At 41.5% G+C, this 24594-nt stretch overlaps 1 protein-coding gene and 1 long non-coding RNA gene across 8 annotated transcripts in view; one reads left to right on the plus strand and one right to left on the minus strand.

Moving 5' to 3' along the window:
• The window catches only part of LOC139363326 (uncharacterized), a 29528-nt gene that overhangs the window by 281 nt on the left and 4653 nt on the right, over positions 1–24594 (plus strand). The window contains exons 1-4 of one of the 3 annotated variants that reach the window (XR_011623447.1): positions 38–243; positions 4812–4910; positions 7144–7192; positions 24457–24592. This is a non-coding gene — a long non-coding RNA (uncharacterized lncRNA). Of the gene's footprint in view, positions 1–37; positions 244–4811; positions 4911–7143; positions 7193–24456; positions 24593–24594 lie in introns of those variants that run through there. The other 2 variants (XR_011623445.1, XR_011623446.1) reach the window with 2 other exon arrangements.
• Positions 9085–24594, minus strand: part of LOC105489007 (large tumor suppressor kinase 1) — a 58749-nt gene continuing 43239 nt past the window's right edge. For 3 of the 5 annotated variants that reach the window (XM_024795106.2, XM_011753570.2, XM_011753572.3), the window contains one exon: positions 9085–13146. In XM_024795106.2, coding sequence (XP_024650874.1) covers positions 12637–13146 — 510 coding nt within the window. In that variant the 3' untranslated portion in view covers positions 9085–12636. Of the gene's footprint in view, positions 13147–19056; positions 20297–21370; positions 22214–24594 lie in introns of those variants that run through there. The other 2 variants (XM_071096587.1, XM_011753573.3) reach the window with 2 other exon arrangements.

Raw genomic sequence — 24594 nt, forward strand, 5'->3', positions numbered from 1 at the left:
TCCGTGTCATGACATAACAATAGGGAGGGGGTAAACAAAGATTCTCGGACACTGCTAGTGGGATTTTATTGATTTTTTTTTTTTTTTTTTAGTCACCGTTTTAATACGATGAGACAAGGAAAATGATGCTATTTCATGATTTACACGTATGTACTCCACAGGGCTTCCTCCAGTCTCAATCATCCTCTGCCATCACTTGAGGCAGAATAGGGCACTTATCACACATTCCTTTAAAAATGCAAGGTAAGCAAGTTTCTAACATTAAAACATCCCAACTGGGCACAATGGCTCATCCCTGTAATCCCAGCACTTTGGGAGGCTGAGGCGGGAGGATACCTTGAGCCAGGAGTTCAAGAGCAGCCTGAGCAACATAGTGAGACCCCTGTCTCTACAAAAAGTACAAAAATTGTCTGAACATGGTGGCACACGCCTGTAGTCCCAACCACTCAGGAGACTGACACAAGAGGATCACTTGAGCCCAGGAGTTGGAGGCTGCAGTGGGCCATGATGGCACCATTGCACTCCAGTCTGGGAGACAAAGTGAGGCCCTATCTCTAAAAAGAATAAAAGCACCCCAGTCATCTAACATAGACATGTAAAAGCAATTCAGGGGAAATACATCCATTCAGTCAACAAATGTTTACTTAGCAACTACTATGTGAGACAGTGTTGGCACTGGATATACAGTGGTCACAAAATAGAATGTTTCATGGGGCTTAAAGTCTTGTAACATTCTCAACTGAGTAGAGAATAATAGTTTCACTGTAGTAAATATGAACTCTATTGTAATAGGGAACAGGAAACTATATTTAGTATATATTTTTGGAATCAAAACCAATTCAGGGAGGTACAGATTAATTACCCTAATTCAATCTTCATCTTTTATATGAGTTCAAAGGTATGGTTTGAATTTGTAAAGCCAATTTACAGTTTAAAAACTTCTCAAAGGCCACAATATGAATACACATTGTATGATTCCATTTATACGAAATTCTAGGCCAGGCACGGTGACTCACACCTGTAATCCCAGCACTTTGGGAGGCCGAGACAGGAGGTCAGGCGTTTGAGACCAGCCTGGCCAACATAGTGAAGCCCCATCTCTACTAAAAATACAAATATTAGCTGGGCCTGGTGGCGCACACCTGTAATCCCAGCTACTTGGGTGGCTGAGGCACTCCAGCCTGGGTGACAGAGCAAGACTGTCTCAAAAAAAAAATTCCACAACAGGCAAAACTAATCTATAGTAATAGCTGATCAGTAGTTGGCTGCCTGAGGCTCTATTCAGGAGGTGGGGGAGAAGAACTAGATTGTTGAAAGACCCCAGGAAATGTTTAAGGTGATGGAAAGGAAATGTTCTGTTAGGGTAGTGCTTACAGAGGTGTATACATTTATTAAAATTCAACAGTACACAAACTGGGCACATTTTATTACGTGTACATACGTGTATTATATATGAAGGTTTTTTTGTTTTTTGTTTTTGTTGTTGTTGTTGTTTTGAAACAGAGTCTAGCTCTGTCGCCCAGGCTGGAGTGTAATGGCGCAATCTCGGCTCACTGCAACCTCCACCTCCCAGGTTCAAGCCTCACCCTCCCGAGTAGCTGGGATTACAGGCACCTGCCACCATGCCCAGCTAATTTTTGTATTTTTAGTAGAAACGGGGTTTCACTGTGTTGGCCAGGCTGGTCTCAAACTCCTGACCTCATGATCCACCTGCCTCGGCCTCCCAAAGTGCTGGGATTACAAGTATGAGCCACCGCTCCCGGCTGAAGATTTTTTTTAGGTGGAAAGACAAACCTCCAGAGAGTGGCTTATATTCACTACTTCCATTTCTTCACTAGCTGTATTGTCAAGCAAGAGTGGGTTATGCTGTAGCAACCTCTAAGTTACAGAGGTTTCAACAACAGCATTTTTTTCCTTGTCTACTCTTTATGTTCATAGCTTGAGTGGATGCAGGCAGTGGGACCCTTGGCAGTGAAAAAAAGGGAGATAAATTGCACAGCCTCTGCCTGGATGTGAAACTTGCCACTCTGCCTACATTTTTTTGGCCAGAGCAAGTCACTGGTCAAGCCTGACTTCAAAGAAATGCAGGTGTTCATCTCTGCATTGTGCCTGGAAGCGAAGCAGCAGAATATTTGTGTACCACTCTCACGACTAGGAGTCATTTCTTCTTCTACAGTGTGGCTTCTACAACTACCACCCTTCTAAAATGATTATGTCCAAACTGTGACTCAGAAAATCTGAGATTTTCCTGGTGAATGGTCAGATTAATTTGCCAGAATCATAGGACACACAAAACGAAGTTAGGGGAAAAGAGATAGAAAGATAAGTGCCAGCTAAAGAGTTTAAACTTTATTCAGTAGACAAAAACGGATCCATTGAAAGGCTTCAAATGAAGACATAAGTTATATAGCAAATAGGAGGATTAATTTGACAGCTAAACGTAGGAAGTTTTGGAGGGGAGACAGAATAGATTGGGGGACCGTTGCAAGAGGTACTGTGACCCCTGGAATTACACAGAAGGGGAATGGCCATAAAGACCTTCTTTACATTATATATTTGTTTCTCTTGCCCCAGTGAGTAAACTTAATGAAGTCAGATACTTTGTCCATATGAGTAGAGCAACGTCTGGCACATTGTAAGTGTTAATTAGATATTTGTAGAATAAATAAAATAAAATAATTTAAAAGAATTTGAGGGCTGGGTGTGGTGGCTCACGCCTGTAATCCCAGCACTTTGGGAAGCCGAGGCAGGCGGATCACCTGAGGTCAAGAGTTTGAAACCAGTCTGGCCAAAATGGCGAAACCCCATCTCTACTAAAAACACATAAATTAGTGGGCGTGATGGTGAGCGCCTGTAGTCCCAGCTACTCGGGAGGCTGAGGCAGGAGAATCACTTGAACCCGGAAGTGGAGGTTGCCGTGAGCAGAGATTGCACCACTGCACTCCAGCCTGGGCAACAGAGTGAGACTCCGTCTCAATAAATAAATAAATAAATAAAAGAATTTGAGACACTTTTTACATTTCATGAGAGAAATTGGAAAGGACTTTCAGGACCAGTTTATTAACTTCACTCACCTGGTTGATGCATCTGGCATTCTTCTATACTTCAAACATTTGAGCCATCTCCTGGGATACAGTATGCATAAGGCTAGAAAATCTAACCATAAGTAAGATTTACTGAATTTTTAGATTATGTCACACCATAGCTGCAATTAACAGACTGGGCCAGATTCACCAGTGTTCTTTACTAACCTTATACGCATTCTTCCTAAACAATAGTTTCCATCGCTGATCTGCTAATACCAGGCTGTTGAATGCTACCAAGAAAATCACATCACTGTGAAGATTGATGCGCCATAGTTTCATATCTTTCTAACCCAGCTGAAACATTTTGCTGCCTGTCTCACTTCAGTTATGTCTCACACTTCCCATTAGTTGAGACTTTTATTTTTTGAAACAGGGTCTTGCTCTGTCCCCCGGGCTGGAGTACAGTGGTAGGATCTCAGCTCACTGCAGCCTTGACCCACTGGGCTCAAGCCATCCTCCTGTCTCAGCCTCCTGAGTAGCTAGAACTACGGGCACGTGCCACCAAGCCCAGATAATTTTTAAATTTTTTTGTAGAGACAAGGTCTCACCATGTTGCCCAGGCTGGTCTCGAACTCCTGGGTTCAAGGATCTTCCCGCTGCAGCCTCCCAAATGTGAGGCTGATGGGATTACAGATGTGAGCCAGTGCACCTGGCCTATTTCAGACCTTTACCCCAGAAAGGCAGCTACCCAGCCCTGTCTGCCCTTTCAGTGAATTACTATGCCTCCAACCTCAAAGAAATAGAAACTATCAGAAATTCTCTCAATTTGGGCCAGGCACGGTCACTCGGGCCTGTAATCTCAGCACTTTGGGAGGCCAAGGTGGGTGGATCACCTGAGGTCAGGAGTTCGAGACCAGGCTGTCCAACATGGTGAAACGTCATCTCTACTAAAAATACAAAAATTAGCTGGGCATGGTGGCGCGCACCTGTAATCCCAGCTACTTGGGAGGCTGAGGCAAGAGAATTGCTTGAATTCAGGAGGCAGAGCTTTCAGTGAGCCAAGATCACACCACTGCACTCCAGCCTGGGCAACACAGCAAGACTCTGTCTCAAAAAAATAATAAAAAAAAGAAGAAGAAAGAAAGAAATTCTCTCAGCTTGCTCACTGTGGCAGAGACTGGATGCCAAATACCCATTCTCGTAACAGAACCTGGTTTGATAAAATCAGACCACCTGGAATAAGGACTATTTCCCAGACACTCTTGCTGCTAGATGTGACCATGGACCTAACTTCTGGCAGTGAAAGTGTTGTGTAGAACTTTTAGGAAGACTTCTTTAAAAGGAGAGGCCATAGAAATCTCCCTCCACCTGCCCCCCTCTCTTTTCACCAGGTTAGAACAAGGAAAAGAAGGCTGGGTGCAGTGGCTCATGTTTGTAATCCCAACACTTTGGGAGGCTGAGGCGGGTGGTTGCTTGAGCCCAGGAGTTTGAGACCAGCCTGGGCAATATGGTAAAACCTCATTTCTACTAAAAACACAAAAATTAGCTGGACGTGGTGGCGGACACCTGTAATCCCAGCTACTCTGGAGGCTGAGGCACAAGAATTGCTTGAATCTGGGAGGCGGAGGTTGCAGTGAGCCATCGAGCCACTTCACTCCAGCCTGGGCAACAGAGCTAGACCCAGTATCAAAAAAAAAACAAAAAACAAAAAAAACACACCAAAAACACACACACCCAAGGTGTAGAGAACATAAGCAGCCAACTACTAACCAGAGCAAATTTTAGGTTGACAAGGACAGCAATTGAACAGATGAAGTGTGGGATGACTTTGTGGAGCTGCCATACCAGAAGTGGACTGCCAGCTTCAGACATTATATGTCTAAGGTATGGATGTTTTGGGTTTTATGTGCAGCTGAGCTTAACCTAAATTAATACTCTTACCCTCCCACTTACAAACTTCTTTGCCTCACATCTGCCTTTTGGTTTTTGCCTCATGTCCCAATGAATGTGTATCTTCCTTTGTCTAAATCCAGTTCTTCCACTTGGACTTAAAGTTTTGAGTTGTTTTGTTTTTTAATTCCATTTTATGTTATATATTTGGATAGGCAATGCACATAATGCAAAATCAAATGATATAAAGGGCTATATAGTGAGAAGTATTTCTACGATTCTTGTCACCCTACAAATCCAGTTTACCACTCCCAGAGGCAATTGAGGATACCAAATTCAGGGCTGGGCGTCCCAGCACTTTGGTAGGCCCAGGCGGGTGGATCATCTAAGGTCAGGAGTTTGAGACCAGTCTGGCCAACATGGTGAAACCCCGTCTCTACTAAAAAACATAAAAATTAGCCAGGCATGGTGGTGGACACTTGTAATCCCAGATACTCGGGAGGCTGAGGCAGGAGAATCACTTGAACCCAGGAGGCAGAGGTTGCAGTGAGCCAAGATCATGCCATTGCACTCCAGCCTAGGCAACAAAGTGAGACTCTGTCTCAAAAAAAAAACAAAAAAAAACAAAAAATACCAAATTCACTCATTACCTTTTAGATGTATTATTTTAGTATACACTCAACTGGAAGAAATGGTGGCTGAACATAAAAAAAAGAATGAGTTAATGTCCTTTGTATGGACATGGATGAAGCTGGAAACCATCATTCTTAGTAAATTAACACAGGAACAGAAAACCAAACACCACATGTTCTCACTCACAAGTGGGAGTTGAACAATGAGAACACAGGGGCACAGGGAGGGGAACATCACACACCAGGGCCTGTCGGGGAGTGGGGGCTAGAGGAGGGATAGCATTAGGAGAAATACCTAATGTAGATGACGAGTTGATGGGTGCAGCAAACCACCATGGTACATGTATACCCATGTAACAAACCTGCACATTCTGCACATATATCCCAGAACTTAAGTATAATTTTTTAAAAAAGGAAGAAAAAAAATGGTAGCTTAAAAAAAATCTTGCATTAATGAAAACCATTGCTCCACAGATTCAAGAAGCTCAATGAACCCCAAGCACAAGAAAAATAAATAAAATGACACCAGACACATCATAATTAAATTGCTTAGTATTGGTGATAGAAAACCCTTAAAAGTGAATATTGGTTCAAATATCACAGACTCTCAAAACTCATACCAAATTTTAGTAGATTTTCTTGAGTAATCTTCCCTCCCTTCCCCTCTCCTCCTCTCTCCTCACTTCTCCTCTCCTTTTGGAGTCTCTGTCTCCCAGGCTGGAGTGCAGTGGTGATCTCGGCTCACTGCAACCTCCACCTCCCAGATTCAAGCGATTCTCCTGTCTCAGCCTCCTGAGTAGCAGGGACTACAGGCATGCACCACCACACCTGCTAATTTTTGTATTTTTAGTAGACACGGGGTTTCACCAACGTGGCCAGCCTGATCTCAAACTCCTGACCTCAAGTGATCTGCCTACCTCAGCCTCCCAAAGTGCTGGGATTACAGGCGTGAGCCACCGTGCCCAGCCTTCCCTACATATTTGATTCATGATTCAGCCAAAGATTTGGGCCTTTCTCAGGCAAGATGTCATAAAAATGGAATACTTATCTAGTGCCATTCCTCTCTTCCAAGGATCAGCTCCCTTCCAGAATTTGCCTGGTCTTGTTCCATTCCAATATCTTTAGGTAGTTGGGTTTTTGCCCCCAGACTTTATAGTTGTTAGCTGTGATACAGTAAATCCATTAGGATCTGATTGGTTGTATTAGAAGCAGAATCTGGAATTATCTTTTAAGGTCATTTTGGTGACAGGTTGGATAATAAACTTAAGGTACCAGAATAAAGTAAAGACTCATGTTAGAAAATTATTACATTAATTCAGGCTGATGAGGACCTTAACCAAATTAGTTAACAACGAGAATAAAGATGATGAATTAGAGAAAAACCTAAGAAGTAAAATAACTGAATTTTATGGTTGAGTCCACAGGAGATGGTCAAAATACAAAATGACTTTGTTAAGTCATTCTGCAAATCAGATTATACACTGATACAAATTATATGCTGTATTACTTAAGGTATAGGCTCAGCAGCAGTAACAAATGGATATATATTATATATATAGATATAACTTTTCTCCCCTCTCTCTCACATTCTACAGTTGATCAGTTCAGACTGGAAAGACGACCCTGCTTCACACAATCTCTCAGGTAACCAGAATGTAATCATTTGGTTCATTCACCATCACTAGAGTATTTTTCTTTTTTTTTTTTTTTTTTGAGACGGAGTCTCGCTGTGTTGCCCAGGATGGAGTGCAGTGGCTCAATCTTGGCTCATTGCAACCTCCACCTCCCAGGTTCAAGCGATTCTCCCGCCTCAGCCTCCTGAGTAGCTGGGACTAGAGGCGTGCGCCACTACGCCCAGCTAATTTTTGTATTTTTAGTAGAGACGGGTTTCACCACATTGGTTGGCCAGCATGGTCTCGATCTCTTGACCTCGTGTTCCGCCCGCCTCGGCCTCCCAAAGTGCTGGGATTACAGGAGTGACCCACTGTGTCCAGCCACTAGAGTGTTTTTCTAATGTTCATGGTCAATATAAAATCACCACTATGTACGTGTTCCATCCTGTGGGAAGAGGTAAAGAGCAAGTGGTGGGCAAACAATGTCAACTTTAATTATATGTATAATTTGCACATACCACATCTGCTAATGTCCCAATGACCAAAACCTAGTCATGTGCCCAAAACTAATTACAAAGGAATAGGAGAAACATGGACTCTACTGGGGTAGTCAAAACTTAGAAAGGGATATTGGCTCTATTAGTAAAAGGAAAAGTGGGAGAGTGGATACTGGGGAGCAAGAGTGGCTTCTGTCATTTGTCAACCCCTCTGTGAGCTAGGTATTCATAAGAATCTTTTTTTTCTCCTGCAGAACAAATTTAACCCTTCCTCAAGGGAAACAACCCAAAGTTCCATTCATAGCCTAAATCCAACAAAATGTTCGGAATCTCTGGGTAGCTCTGTTACTGAAAGAAAGGAGGAAAAACTGGACAATAACTGTTTGGCGACCTCCCTCTACTCTTCACATACACAAGCAGATGTGCATGTGTGCGTGTGTGTGTAGCAAAGTATAGTCACAATTTTAAGTATACCAAATGTGGGACCACAATGTAGTACAATAAACCATAGGAATAATGCAATTTGTGTCATCTGTACAACAGACTTATGTAGAATAAATACAAACTTACAAGGGAGTGCAAACAAGAGGATAAAAGAAGATATAATGATGGTAATGCTTAAAAAGAAGAGGAAAAACAGTACTTGTTTTTCATCCATATAAAGCTGATATAAGATACAATATCAACATATATATTTTGACACAATGGTTCAGGTCTGTAATCCCAATACTTTGAGAGGCAGAGGCGGGAGGATCGCTTGTATCCAGCAGTTTGAGATCAGACTGGGCAACTTAGCGAGACCCCATCTCTATAAATATAAAAATAAAAAATTAGCCACGTATGGTGGCACACTCCTTTAGTCCCAGCTACTTGGGAGAAAAAGGCAGGAGGACAGCTTCAGCCCAGGTGTAAGTTAAAGTGAGCTTTAATCATGACACTGAACTCCAGCCTGGGTGACAGAGAAAGACCATCTCTAAGAAATAAAACAAACAAAAAGGATTATAAAGAAAAACAGATTAACCAACAATTTTACATTTTAAAAATTATATACCGTAATCAAATGGTACTAAATGTAAAATTTAATCATTAAATTCTAAACCTGTAATCTAATGGAGGCCCTTAACAGGAAATACTGTACTTATATTGGACAAAATGAAAACATTAAAATGAAAACATGACATTTACATGATATTCAGTTTGCCTTAACCTAAGGACTATCATTAGTTATTTTAATTCCAAAGCATCAAAATTTTAATCATAACTTTCTCAGAGAATAAAAATATTTAACGTGCCACTGCACTCCAGCCTGGGCGACAGAGCCAGATTCCATCTCAAAAAAAAAAAAAAAAAAAAAAAAATTTACATAAATTTTTGAATTAAAAAACAACAAAGTTAAGCAGTGTAAAAATTAGCTTTCCACACATAATTGAAAGATTTGAATTTTTTTTATTATCCCAGCAAACATTACACTAGAGAAAATGATTGGGAAAATACAAATAAGTTCATTAAAAACACAGGCTGATTATTCGTATCTATTACATTCAGAATTATGCAAAACAATTAGTTATATTGCAAAGCTGTAATTCCTTTTCTAACAAAGCATGATTTTATAAAACTTTAGTGTTGCCACTGATTCAATTTTAATACAAAATACTTATATACACAATACAATATAAAAGTAAACTGTGTAGTGCCTTCCACAAAAGGATATATTAAGGCGCTTTACAAATATACCAATATTTTGACTCAAATTACTTTTTGCTTTAGATTAAAATGAACAGGCTAAATGTTCCACTTTAAATACCAAAGGGATTTCTGTTTATTAAATTTTTTGATCTAAAATACCTTGGGTAACAGCAGCAGCAATGTCTACAAATCCTCCCACTGTATTCTCTAATTTCTAACATATTAAGTCAGAATAAAACAATTCCACTCACAGTTTTGCACTTTGCAACAGCAGAAAGTAATAACTTTTTAAAAAAGTCAATCTCAAAGTGACTTTTTAGTCATACATTCTATAGTTTCTATTACAAATAAGAAAGTAGAAAAGATACAGCAGTAGGGCCTGCCTTATGATGTCACTGGACAATACATAACAGTATCTACAATTACATAATTATAGAACACATCTTATAAATACTATTGATATGCATAAAAAGGGTAAGTACAATAAAGACAGCAAGTTTTTATGAGAAAATTATTTTAAAAGAAAACATACAGAACCAACGTTTTCACTCCATTTCAATGGAAAGTATCTATATTTTTAACATTGTTTTTCTCATCTTTTTGGTCAGGAAGCACCAGATTCTATACTGGAAGAAGTAGATGTAGTTTTGGAATAAGACAGCTGATAAGTATATCCAAACTGTTAAAATTGCTGATACCAAAGGCATGTATACTGCTTCAGATAAATGCAAAAGGCTTATAGTATCAGAGGAAATTTTAAAAGAATACATATTTGCGCCAGGCGCGGTGGCTCACGTCTGTAATCCCAGCACTCTGGGAGGCTGAGGTGGGCATATAACTGGAGCCCAGGAGTTCCAGACCAACCTGGGCAACATGGCAAAACCCCATCTCTACTAAAGATACAAAAATTAGCTGGGCTTGGTGGCGCATGCCCAGCTACTTGGGAGGCTGAGGTGTGAGGACTGCGTGAGCCTCAAATGTCGAGGATGCAGTGAGCTGTGAAGCGCCACTGCACTCCAGCCTGGGTGACAGAGTGAGACCCTGTCTCAAAACAAAAAACAAAAAAAGAATACAAAATTTGTAGTGTCTGTTACATTTCAGCAATAGGGGGAATACAGATTTTGTGGGAAGGGAAGGGGGAGGAGACAGCACCTTAGATTTCCTACAACATAAATGTAACAAAGTTATTTTCTACTGTATTGCACCTTAGTCCAAAAGTAAAACAACTAAATGAAAATTTAAATAAATCAGATTGAAAAAGCCCAAAGAGCAAGAGGAATACCTTATAAATGTGAGTACTCACCTAAAAATTCTTGAACTACTTTGTTTTGCATAGGATTTTATGGGACTAACCAAATGTTCCATGAACCATGAGGTGAAGACTGCCATTTCATGAGAGCACATTTTCTTATAATTCCAATTAGAAATCCTTCAGAAATATTTCTGTATCAAGCTTGTAATGAGTCCAACATTTCAGTCCCCTCCAAATGATACATTTAAAACAAATTAATGTACCAGCAAGAGAGGCATTCATAAGGTCACCTTACATCACATGTTACAGACCTTTTCCATCACAAATTATCAGTTTATATAAGATGTGCTGAGTAGTGATTGGTAAGTTAAAAACAAAGTTCTTAGTTTAATATATCAATTTTCTCATGGGACAGAGGTCCATAACCTAGAGCCTGTGATAGGTTTCAATATGTCCAAAATCCCTTGAAACTGCATGCAACATTGTATGTGTTGATTTTTTTTTTTTTTTCCTGGGAAGAGTCCACAGCTTCCTTCAGATCTCAAAAGAACCACTAACCCCGAAAGACCCATGATAACATAGTAGTAGGTTTCCAAGCTGAGTTCTGAAAGGACCACCTGTAGAAAGGTAGGAAGTGTGGGCTAGTAAGTGTTCTTTGCCCTGACTCTCCAATTCAACTGCAACAGCTCTGCCTTTAATTTTACTACATATATGGTTTCAATTAGCTTTTATGTGAAGAAAGCTAAAAGTATGAAAATCATTAAAATTATGCCTCCAATCCCCAAATAGTAACTTTTGATAAAAACAATCCCTTATCAATGGAGCTTAAGAAAAGGAAATAAAATACAAATTTTACTATGGTCAAAATAGAGCCTTTTTCCCCTTCCTAAAAGATAAGCTCATGTATTTTGGTATAGAACCTTAATCTTCCTTAGAACCTAAGCATTATACATAATAGTCATGTTGAACACATTATTTAACCTTAAATAAATTAGGAGGACTTGAATTTTCTACTAAGACCACTCTGTAAATTTTTGTAATTATTAATGGCCATCTTAAGAGTTAATTTTTTCACCAATTAATCTGCCCTTAGGTAAAATATTGCCAGATAGCCAGATTTTCCTTTGCCAATAACAATCTGTATATGCAGCACTGTTCTGAAAGAGGAAACAGGTAACATTGATAATATAATCAAAATAGTTACTATACAGGAAAAGTATATGAACATGAAAATAATTCTTTGCTTAGGATGGTGAAAAAATTTTAGCTTTCAGTACTGAAAATTTTTATTTATGGCAGCTTTGTTCCCTTTTAAAATTGGAAGCAGCATCAAAAATAACAATATGGAAAAAAAGCTAGTAGTGCTTTGGCTTCTTTTAAAGCCAGTAATTCTTGAGAAATAAATGCAAGAAGATTAAATATTCCATGGGGGCGGGGAGATAAATGCATTATCTTTCCTTCTGACAAACATATTAATATTTTTTAACCCTGTATTCCTTAGTTTCAGGATGTGAATTATACAGATTAAGATTAGCCTAGGAACACTCACCAACACGATGGCTTAATTTCTCTAGCTTATTTTGTACCAAAAACAAGGTTATGAGGGGAAAAAAGAGCTCTCTAAATACGGGGTATGTTTCATATTTGGTTAAAGCAAGATAAAACTAAAACTGTCTTTCAAAAAAATTTCAAAAACTCTTGTCTTTTAAAATTATTTAGCATATATACAAATAGATACCAGATTTCTCCTTTTAAACAAAGCACTACTTATTTTAAGTACTTTAAGTACCAAGAACTGATTGTAATATTCAGTTCATAATTTACTTTTCTTATAACAATTTTTTTCTAAATACTGATTTAAACGGCTGGAATAAATTAACATTTTAAAAGGATTTCCCATAATTTAGGAAAATACAATATTGTACACAGAGCACACATATATAGCTCTGTCATATTTGCATAATTTTACTCTCAGAACCTCAAAACACCTTGCATTTCAGGCCCTTTTGCAAATTCTCATTACATTTATTTACTAGTGTGTTAAACATATACTAGATCGCGATTTTTAATCTCTGAGCCTGTGTTTTGATCATCTTCATCCGACTGCTGCTCTGAGCCTTGTGAATTAATGTATTCATATTCAATAGGCTTTGGATAATTATATGGGTAGCCATTGTCATCAAAAAACCTTCGGAAGGTAAATTCATAGAATGCATGTTCAGGATGCTTCCCATTTTTATACCATCCATTGAGAGTGTCATTTACATTTTCTTCCTCGTTATCGTCACTCCATAACTTATCAGGATCAACAGGATCAAAATTTGATGTATCTGTTGGGTGTGTGATTTTAGGAATGTATGAAGCAGACTGCTGTCTCAGGTCACTGGAGAAATCAATTGTTTTAAAAAATGGATGAGCTTTTATTTCATCAGCACCATTCTTGCCTAAGCGATCTTCGGGTCCTCGGCAAAGTTTAATAATAAGATCAGAAGCTTCAGGACTGAGTTTAGCTTGTGGTGGAATGTGAAGAGATGTTTGCCAGTTGATAACCTTTAAAGATTTTTTAAAATTAGGGGGAAGAGATAAATTAGAAAAATAAAAATTTCCTTCAAGTTTTATACCAAAAGTCTCACTGGGCTATTTTTGTATTTTAAATAAATTACATGATATTTTGCTGGAAAATAATTTGTTCTCCTATCCCATCCTCTCCAGGCAACTTCTACTCACATTATAAGACTCAGTGTCAGTTTTAATCTCCCCTAGTAAACCTTTTTGCCTATGGTAGAAATGACTACTTCTACTCTGCCTCCCCTCTACCATATATTTATTTCTATCACATTTCTAATACCTTATGGTACCTATTTATGTTTATGTCCTACTGAAATATAAAATTCCATTAAGGCTAGGGATCATGTTTTAGTGGTCTTTGTATCTCCTAGTGCTCAGTAAATTGCCTGGCACATACTTAATACATTATGATAAAACTTTTTCTGGTGCCAAGCGTGGTGGCTTGTCTGTAATCCCAGCACCCTGGGAGGCAGAGGTGGGAGGACTGCTTGAAGCTGGGAAGGTTCAAGACAAACCTGGGCAACAAAGCGAGACCCCCTCTCTACCAAAAAAAACTTTAAAACTTAGCCAGGTATGGTGGCATGCATCTGTAGTCCTAGCTACTCAGGAGGTTGAAGCAGAAGGATTCCTGGAGCCCAGGAGTTTGAGGCTGCAGTGAGCCATGACTGCACCACTGCACTCCAGCCTGTGTGACACAGTGAGACACTGTCTCAAAAAAAAAAAAAAAAAAAAAAGCTCTGGTTATGAATAAAATAAAATGAGGAAGAAAGGAAAGCCAAGTGAAGTCAGACTACCTAGTCTCTCCCGCTGAACTCTTGGAGGCAGGGGAATTGGTATACAACTCCAAGTACGATATTAAATGGATTTGGGGCAAACTCTATTAAGTGGTAGAATTGTCATTTAACCAAGTTAAGATACCTTCAACTTGGGCAGGCACTGTGGCTCACACCTGTAATCCCAGCACTTTGGGAGGCCAAGGTGGGTGAATTGCTTGAGCCCAGAAGTTCAAGACCAGCCTGGGCAACACGGCAAAAGCCTATCTCTACAAAAAATACAAAAGTTAGCCAGGTTGGTGGTGTACATCTGTGGTCCCAGCTACTTGAGAGGCTGAGGTGGGAGGATCAGCTGAGCCCAGGGAGGCTGAGGCCGCAGTGAGCCGTGATTGTGCCACTGCACTCCAGCCTGGGTGACAGAGCAAGACCCTGTCTCAAAAGAGGAAAAAAAAAATCTTCAACTTGTTCCATGGTAGGTAGTCAATAAATATTTGTTAAAAAGTTTTAATAATAATGAATAAATGAACACTATAATCTTACTTATTCATAGAGGAGCTAGTCAGCTACTACAGAGGGAAGAAAATATACTCCCTCTTCTATTATTTGTTCCTTTTAAAGTCTTACCCCAGATTAGAAAATTGAGATGCTTCAACTAATAATATAATATTTTTAAAACCTTTTTGGAAAAAAAAAAGATACAGTTAATAATAGTTATTTATGCTTCCAGTTCCATCACTTATTTCAAACAGGAGAAATAAAAAAAAAATACAATGAGATGAACAATTCCTTTTTTTTTTAAACAGAGGCTCGCTCTGTTGCCCAGGATGGAGTACAGTGGCGTGATCTCGGCTCACTGCAACCTCTGCCTCCTGGGTTCAAGTGGTTCTCCTGCCTCAGTCTCCTGAGTAGCTGGGATTACAGGTGCCTGCCACCTCACACGGCTAATTTTTTTTTTTTTTTTTTGAGACGGAGTCTCGCTCTGTTGCCCAGGCTAGAGTGCAGTGGCACGATCTCAGCTCACTGCAAGCTCCGCCTCCCGGGTTCACGCCATTCTCCTGCCTCAGCCTCCTGAGTAGCTGGGACTACAGGCGCCTGCCACCACGCCCTGCTAATTTTTTATATTTTTTTTAGTAGAGACGGGTCTCACCGTGTTAGCCAGGATGGTCTCGATCTCCCGACCTCGTGATCCGCCCGCCTCGGCCTCCCAAAGTGCTGGGATTACAGGCATGAGCCACCGCGCCCGGCATTTTTTTGTATTTTTAGTAGAGACAGGGTTTCACCATGCTGGCCAGGCTGGTTTCGAACTCCTGACCGCAAGTGATCCATCCACCTTGGCCTCCCAAAGTGCTAGAATTACAGGCATGAGCCACTGTGCCTGGCCAAGTTTAACATTTTTTATTTTAATGTGTATTTAGGATTTTTTAGTTTAAGGCAAAAAAAAAAAAAAAAAGACTAAGCACAGCAAAAGATTCAGATAATTCAAAGATGGATGAATAAAATTATATAAACTGAAGCACAGAGAGAAAACATGTAGAATAAAAGAAAGAATAAAGCATAAGAGAAATGGAGGACAATATCAAAGGAATAGCATATGTATAATCATTAGAGTCTCAAAAGGTGAGAAGGAAGCAAAATAAATATTTGAAGAGATGACAGAGAATTTCCCCAAATCGATGAAAGTCATTAATGTACATTTCAAGAAACTGAGTGAATCTCAACCAAGAAAAATACAAAGAAAACTACACATAGGCACACCATGGTCAAATTGAAGAAAACCAAAGTTAAAGAGAAAAAAATCCTAAAAGCAACCAGAGAGGTCCCAGTTTTGAGGAGGTACTACGTATACTCTCCCGTCTCTCTCCCACAGAAGGCAGCTATAAAACCTGATCAGGATACATGAAGCAGCTACTTCAAGACCCTGAAAAGTAAATAATAACAGGTAGATTTGGGGAGAAGATGTAAATTTGAAGTACCATTAAACCTGGTGACCATTTAAAAAAAATAAGGGACAGGATTCTCACTATGTTGTCCACGCTGGTCTTGAACTCCTAGCCTCAAGCAATCCTCCCACCTCAGCCTCCCGAGTAACTGGGACTACAGGCCTGTGCCAGCACACCCAGCTCCATTTTTTTCACTCTAGTAGTCTGCAGGCTGGACTCAAGGTAGCCCAAAACTTGGAAGGAGCTGAGCACAGACAGAGAGCTAGAGGAGAAGTCCCTCTAGTTCAGGCTCAGGGAGTAGAAAAGGAGTTTCCTGGTAGCAATGGAGGTGACAATAAGAGCCAATATGCCCCTAAAACTGACAGATGAACCCTCCTCTCCAATTGGAAATAAAATAACAAAGCATGGGCTGGGCTCGGTGGTTCACGCCTGTAATCCCAACATTTTGGGAGGCCGAGGTGGGTAGATCACTTGAGATCAGGAGTGCAAGATCAGCTTGGCCAAAACGGTGAAGCCCTGTCTCTACTAAAATACAAAAATTAGTGGGCCGGGCGCGGTGGCTCAAGCCTGCAATCCCAGCACTTTGGGAGGCCGAGACAGGTGGATCACGAGGTCAGGAGATTGAAATCATCCTGGCTAACATGGTGAAATCCCGTCTCTACTAAAAATACAAAAAACTAGCCGGGCGAGGTGGTGGGTGCCTGTAGTCCCAGCTACTCAGGAGGCTGCGGCAGGAGAATGGCGTAAACCCGGGAGGCGGAGCTTGCAGTGAGCTGAGATCGCGCCACTGCACTCCAGGCTGGGTGACAGAGCGAGACTCTGTCTCAAAAAAAAAAAACATTAGTGGGGTGTGGTGGTGCATACCTGTAATCCCAGCTACTCAGGAGGCTGAGTTAGGAGAATCACTTGAACCCAGGAAGCAGAGGTTGCAGTGAGCCAAGATTGTGCCACTGCACTCCAGCCTGGGCGACAGAGTGAGACTCCATCTCATAAATATATAAATAAATAAAATGATAATAAAGCATAGGGTCCCAATAAGATGGGTTGAATCTCTGTTGCTTGTTTTCTCTCTGTGTCCTTTTGCCACCTTGTCCTGGATTCAGGTGCAGTTATGAGATATTGGGTAAGTGAAACCTCACTTTCTGGTCAGAGAACTAAAATAGGGAGCCCCAGGGAACAAGAAGGTACTGGGGACATCACAGAGAGGGAGGAGATTGGGCAAGTGACCCCATTAAGTTGCTTATGAACTGCTGGGCTCCCCCTCCAAACTGTACCTATGTGAATCTAATCCTAAGGAGCGTAACAAAGACTTTGAGAACTGAACTAAGGAAAAGACCATAGCCTACAAAGAGATCTGCCTAGAAAGGAAAAAAGGCTTTGAAACTGACATTGAAATAAAAAAAGCCTGGTTGGAACCTGTGGCCTGAACACAACCAGGTTTAATGCTTGTCAAAACAAGGTCAAAATTATCCATAAGATCCAGAGTCTCGGCTGGGCCCTGTGGCTCACGCCTGTAATCCCAGCACTTTGGGAGGCCAAGGTAGGCAGATCACCTGAGGTCAGGAGTTCGAGACCAGCCTGGCCAACACAGTGAAACCCCGTCTCTACTAAAAATACAAAAATTAGTCAGGTGTGGTAGCACGTGCCTATAGTCCTAGCTACCTGGGAGGCTGAGGCAGGACAATTGCTTGAACTTAGGTGGTGTAGTGAGCCAAGATCACACCATTGCACTCACTCCAGCCTGGGTGACAGAGCAAGACTCTGTCTCAAAAAAAAAAAAAAAAATCCAGAGTCGCATAATGTGTTCTTTAAAATGTCCAGGATACAATCCAAAATTACTTAGTATAAACAAAAAAACAAAAAAAAACAAAAAACCCGGAAAATTTCAACTAACATAGAAAAAGTCAGTCAGTATTGATATGACATAGATGCTAGAATTTTCTGACAAAGACTTGAAAGTAACCATTATAAAAATGTTCCAGGTCAGGCGCGGTGGCTCACACCTGTAATCCCAGCACTCTGGGAGGCTGAGGCAGGCAGATCACGAGGTCAGGAGATCGAGACCATCCTGGCTAACACGGTGAAACCCTGTCTCTACTAAAAATAAAAAATTAACCAGGTGTGGTGTCTCTACTAAAAATAAAAAAAATTAGCCGGGTGTGGTGGCGGGCGCCTGTAGTCCCAGCTACTCAGGAGGCTGAGGCAGGAGAATGGCGTGAACCTGGGAGGCGGAGGTTGCAGTGAGCCGAGATCGCACTACTGCACTCCAGCCTGGGCGACAGAGTGAGACTCCGTCTCAAAAAAAAAAAAAAAAAAAAAGCTCCAAATAAGGATCAACACTCATGAAATGAAAGATAGGTCTCAAGCAAAGAAATTGAAGATATAAAGTATCAAAAAGAAATTTTATAATGGAAAAATAACCAAAATAAAAAACTCAATGGATAGTCTCAATAGCAGAGTGAAGATGTCAGAGGAAAAAAATCAGTGAACTTGAAGATAGGTTGATACTGGCCGTGCACAGTGGTGTCACTCCTGTAATCCCAGCTCTTTGGGAGGCTGAGGCAGGTGGATTACTTGAGGCCAGAAGTTGGAGACCAGCCTAGCCAACATGGTGAGAACCCTGTCTTACTAAAAATACAGAAAATTAGCTGGGTGTGGTGGTGCGCCTATAGTCCCAGGGACTCGGGAGGCTGAAGTGGAAAGATCGCTTGAACAAGGAGCTTGAGATGGAGCTTGCAGTGAGCTGAGATCATGCCACTGCACTCCAGCCTGGGCAACAAAACAAGACTATGTCTCAAAAAAAAGAGAGAGGTTGATACTAATTACGCAATTCAATCAACTGCTCATTCTGAAAAGCAGAAAACACAAAACCTTAAAATGTAAGTAGAATTTTGGCCGGGCGCGGTGGCTCAAGCCTGTAATCCCAGCACTTTGGGAGGCCGAGGCGGGCGGATCACAAGGTCAGGAGATCGAGACCACAGTGAAACCCCGTCTCTACTAAAAAATACAAAAAAAAAAATTAGCCGGGCGCGGTGGCGGGCGCCTGTAGTCCTAGCTACTCAGGAGGCTGAGGCAGGAGAATGGCGTGAACCCAGGAGGCGGAGCTTGCAGTGAGCCGAGATCGCGCCACTGCACTCCAGCCTGGGCAACAGCGTGAGACTCCGTCTCAAAAAAAAAAAAAAATGTAAGTAGAATTTCAGGAATCTGTGGGACCACACCAAAAGGTCTAACATTCCTGTGATTAACATCACAAAAGAAAATGTGTGGTACAGATAAATATTTGAAGACATGATGGCTGAACACACCCCAAATTTGATCAAAGACATAAACCTACAGATTTGAGATGCTTGGTGAATACCAAACAGAATAAACCCTGAGAAATCCATGCCCAGACATATCATAATTATAATACAGAAAAAAAATTATTGAAAGTAGCTACAGAAACATAATGCATTATTTGAGGGATCTGAATAATTGCAGATGTCTCATCAAATTATGAATGACAGAAGGATGTAGACATTTTAAAGTGCTATAAGAACTAAAACCCAGAATTTTGTATCAAGTGATAATATATATATTTTTTGAGATGGTGTCTTGCTCTATCACCCAGGCTAGAGTGCAGTGGTATGATCTTGTCTCCCTGCAACCTCTGCCTCCTGGGTTCAAGCAATTCTCCTGCCTCAGTTTCCCAAGTAGCTGGGATTATAGTGTACGCCACCAGCCCAGCTAATTTTTGTATTTTAGTAGAGACGGGGTTTCAACATGTTGGCCAGTTTGGTCTCAAACTCCTGACCTCAGGTGATCCACCCGCCTCGGCCTCCCAAAGTGCTGGGATTACAGGCATAAGCCACTGTGCCCAGCCTCAAGTGATAATATTCTAAGGAAGACAAAATAAAGACATTCTCATATGAAAAGAAATTAAGACTCTGTTATCAACACACTTGCTCTCAAGTATCTGCTTAAGGAAGTTGTTCAGATGGAAGAGATATGATATAGAAGGAATCTTGAAACAGCAGGAAAGCAGGAAGAGCAAGGAAAACGCTAAATATCCAGGTAAACATAAATGACTATTCGTCCCATCTTTTTTTTTTTATTATTATTTTTTTTAGAGACAGGGTCTCATTCTGTTGCTCAGGCTGCAAGGTAGCAGTATGATTATAGCTCACGGTAGCCTCAAACTCCTGGGCTCAAGTGATCCTCCTGTGTCTGGAGTAGCTGGGACCACAGGCACGTGCCACCATCCACCATGCACAGCTATTTTTTTTTTTTTTTTTGGTAGAGACACGGTCTATGATTTGTTACTCACGATGGTCTTGAACTCCTGGCTTCAAGCAATCCTCTTGCGTCAGCCTCCCAAAGTGCTGGGATTGCAGGCATGAGCCACTGCATTCAGCCTCTCACCTTGAGTTCTTTAAAGAACTTGATGGTTGAAAGCAAAATTGTTACATTGTTGGATGAGGCAGGTTGTGAGACAGGGTCACACTTTGTTGCTCAGGCTGGTGTGCCCAGGCTGGTGTGCTTATTAGCTCTTACTGCAGCCTCGACCTCCTGGACTTAAGGGATCCTCCCACTTACCGGTGCCCCTGCCCCAAGTAGCTGGGCCTGTAGGCATGTACTACTACACACCAGCATGCTAGGTTAATTAAAAAATTTTTTTGTAGAGACAGGGTCTTACTATGTTGCCTAGACTGATCTCAAACTCCTGTGTTCCAGTGATCTTCCTGCTGTGGCCTTCCAAAGCACTGGGATTACAGGTGTGAGCCACCACATCTGGCTGGATGAGGTTGTATGTATGTATGTATGTATGTATGTATTTATTGAGGTAGAGTCCCCCTCTGTCACCCAGGCTGGAGTACAGTGGCACCATCTCGGCTCACTTCAAGCTCCACCTCCCGGATTCACACCATTCTCCTGCCTCAGCCTCACGAGTAGCTGGGACTACAGGCGCCCGCCACCACACCCGGCTAATTTTTTTTATTTTTAGTAGAGATGGGGTTTCACCGTGTTAGTCAGGATGGTCTCGATCTCCTGACCTCATGACCCACCTGCCTTGGCCTCCCAAAGTGCTAGGATTACAGGGTGAACCACCGTGCTGGCTGGATGAGGTTTTAAGCATATGTAGATGTAATGTATAAAATAACTACAAGCCAGGTGTAGGCTCATGCTTGTAATCCCAACATTTTGGGAGGCCGACGTGGGAGGATTACTTGAGCCCAGAAGTTCAAGACCAGCCTGGGCAACATAGTGACTAGTCTTGATTACAAAATAATAATAAAATTAGCCAAGGGTGGTGGCATGTGCCTGTAATCCAGGCTACTTGGGAGGATGACACAGGAGAATCTTAAACCCAGGAGGCAGAGGTTGCAGTGAGCTGAAATCACAACCCTGCACTCCAGCGTGGGCAGCAGAGCAAGACCTTGTCTCAAAAAAAAAAAAAAAAAAAAAAGAAGAAGAAGAAGAAGAAAAATAAAATAACTACAATATAAATAATAGTGAATAAAGGGACCTATATAGCATATGGTTCTACATTGAACTTGAAGTGGTAAAGTATAAATTCTATGTAGATAGTGAAAACTTAGGCTGGGCGCAGTGGCTCACGCCTGTAATCCCAACACTTTGGGAGGCTGAGGTGGGTGGATTGCTTGAGGCAGGAGTTTGAGACCAGCCTGGCCAACATAGTGAAACCCTGTCTCTACTAAAAATACAAAAATTAGCCAAGTGTGGTAGAAGGCACCTGTAATCCCAGCTACTCAGGAGGCTGAGGCAGGAGAATCACTTGAACCTGGGAGACAGAGGTTGCAGTGAGATGAGGTTGCACCACTACGCTCCAGCCTAGGCAACAGAGTGAAACTGCATCTCAAAAAAAAAAAAAAAAAGAAAGAAAGAAAACAATATATATTTTGTAGTCACTAGAGCAATCACAAACAAAACTATACAAAGAGATAATAGTAAAAAACCACAGTAGAAAGAGATAGCACAGAAAACAGCAGAGTAGGAAGCATCAGGGGTCTACCCATCCCTAAAATCAATCATTAAACTGGAAAAAGACTATCAGAATACTATTTTGGAACTTTGGAACCTTACAGCAGCCAGGAGAGTGCTTCATGAAGGGAGAGGCTGCTAAAATTTGGTTCAGACAGCAGCGTGTGTGAGCCCACTACCATCTACCATTCCTCAGTCCTGTGGCAGTCAGGAAAACCACAGCTTGCCTTCCTGGAGCAGCTGGTTAGTGCCAAGGTGGGCAGTAAGAACCCTGCCCTCCAAATATTTGAGGCTGTCCATCTTGGTTGGTGTTAGTGATTCCCTGAGGGAACAGCACAGATGCCTTTCTTTCACCTGCTCTGGCAGATTTAAAGAGACAGAGATCCATTCTTTTTTTGACCCAGACATTTAAAGAAATATGTCAGATCACTGGCTTGGGTTACTTTTTGCCTTACTGTTGAGTTTTGAGGGTTCTTTATATATGGTAGATTAAAAAAACCTTTCTTAGCTATGTGATTTGTAAATATTTTCTCCCAGCCTGTAGCTTGTCTTTTCTCTTGATTGTTATCTGTGGTAGAGGGAAAGTTCTTAGTTTTGATGAACTTTTTTCTTTTATGGGTCATGATTCTGGGGTCATTTCTACGAACTCTTTACCTAACCCAAGCCCACAAAGATTTTCTCCTATGTTTTCTTCTAAAAGTATTATACCTTTAAGTTTTATCTATATATGTGACTCAATTTGAGTTAATCTTTGTAAAGGTGTGAGGCTCAGTTTTTTTTTTTTTTTTTTTTTTGAGACAGAGTCTTGCTCTGTCGTCCCAGGCTGGAGTGCAGTGGCACGATCTTGGCTCAATGCAAGCTCTGCCTCCTGGGTTCAAGTGATTCTCCTGCCTCAGGCTCCCAAGGACCCAGGATTACAGGCATGCACCAACCACACTTGGCTAATTTTTGTAGTTTTAGTAGAGACGGGGTTTCACCACGTTGACTAGGCTGGTCTCAAACCCCTAACCTCAGGTTATCCATCCGCCTCGGCCTCCCAAAGTGCTAGGATTATAGGCGTGAGCCACTGCACCTGACCTGATGTTCATTTTTTTTGTATATGGCTCACCAGTTTTCTCAATACCATTTGTTGGTGATCTGTCTGCTGCGACCTTGCAAAGTGCTGGGATTACAGGTGTGAGCCACTGCACCCATTCCAGCACTTTGGGAGGCTGAGGTGGGTGGATTACTTGAGCCCAGGAGTTTGAGACCAGCCTGGGCAACATGGCAAAACCCTATATCTACAAAAAAAAAAAAAAAATACAAAAAATTTAAAAAAAAGAACCTGTGGTCCCATCTACCAGGAGGCTAAGATAGGTTGCTTGAGCCAGGACAGAGGTTGCATGAGACAACATCATGCCACTGCATTCCACCCTTGGTGAAATGTTTTGATCCTATCTCAAAATAAAGTGCTGGGATTACAGACATGAGCCATCATGTCTGGCCCTCAAAGAATAATTAAGAATGATCAGGAGGCGGAGTGCAGTGGCTCATTGGGAGGCCGAGGCGGGTGGATCATGAGTTCAGGAGATTGAGACCATCCTGGCCAACATGGTGAAACCCCGTCTCTACTAAAAATACAAAAACTAGCTGGGTGTGATGGCGCGTGCCTGTAATCCCAGCTACTCGGGAAGCTGAGGCACGAGACTCACTTGAACCCAGGAGGCAGAAGTTGCAGTGAGCTGAGATCACGCCACTGCACTCTAGCCTGATGATAGAGCAAGACTCTGTATAAAAAAAAAAAAAAGAGAGAGAGAGAGAGAGAGAACGACCAGGAGTTAATTAGACTTCAGAAAGGAGGAAGGGTTATAGAAGAGAGAGATGGAAGTAGGACATTCCAGACAGAGGGAATGGTATGAACGGAGGGCAAATTCTAACTTTAACCCATGGACAAAGGAATCACCAAAGGGTATTAAATCAGACAGTGTATGGTCAAAATTGTGGGTAGCTTCTCATTTAAGTGCCAGAGGTATTTTCAAATGGGGATATAAACATTTGTTTGTAGTTTGCATAGAAGGAGACAAAGCCAGGAGGCAGTAGGTGACAAGCAGTGAACAAATCTTCAAAATGGACTAAAGGCTTGTTTTGTTTTGTTTTGTTTGAGAAGGAGTTTCGCTCTTTCACCCAGGGTGGAGTGCAATGGTGAGATCTTGGCTCACTGCAACCTCTGCCTTCGGAATTCAAAGGATTCTCCTGCCTCAGCCTCCCAAGTAGCTGGGATTACAGGTGTCCGCCACCACACCCAGCTAATTTTTGTATTTTTAGTAGAGACGGGGTTTTGCCATGTTGGCCAGGCTGATCCCAAACTCCTGACCTCAGGTGATCCACCCGCCTACACCTCCCAAAGTGGTAGGATTACAGGCATGAGTCACCGTGCCTGGCCTAAAGACCTTTTTGAGAATGATATATGAGTATGGTGTATGAGTGAGGGGGGATACAAAATTATGGGGATATGGCATCATGGAGACTGGAGTTCACACATGCAATTTTAGTGAGTTCATATACCCTTACAAGTTCATTCTTTTCCTTTTTTAAATTAAACTTTTTTTTTTTTGTAGAGATGGGGTCTCACATCATTGTCAGGCTGATCTTGAACTCCTAGGTGCAAGCAATCCTCCTGCCTCAACCTCCCAAAGCACTGGCATTATCGGTATGAGCCACTGCACCCAGCCCAAGCTCATTCTTTAACTCCAGAC

Source organism: Macaca nemestrina, chromosome 5 (assembly GCF_043159975.1).
Source record: "Macaca nemestrina isolate mMacNem1 chromosome 5, mMacNem.hap1, whole genome shotgun sequence".
NCBI classification, from domain to species: Eukaryota; Metazoa; Chordata; class Mammalia; order Primates; family Cercopithecidae; genus Macaca; species Macaca nemestrina.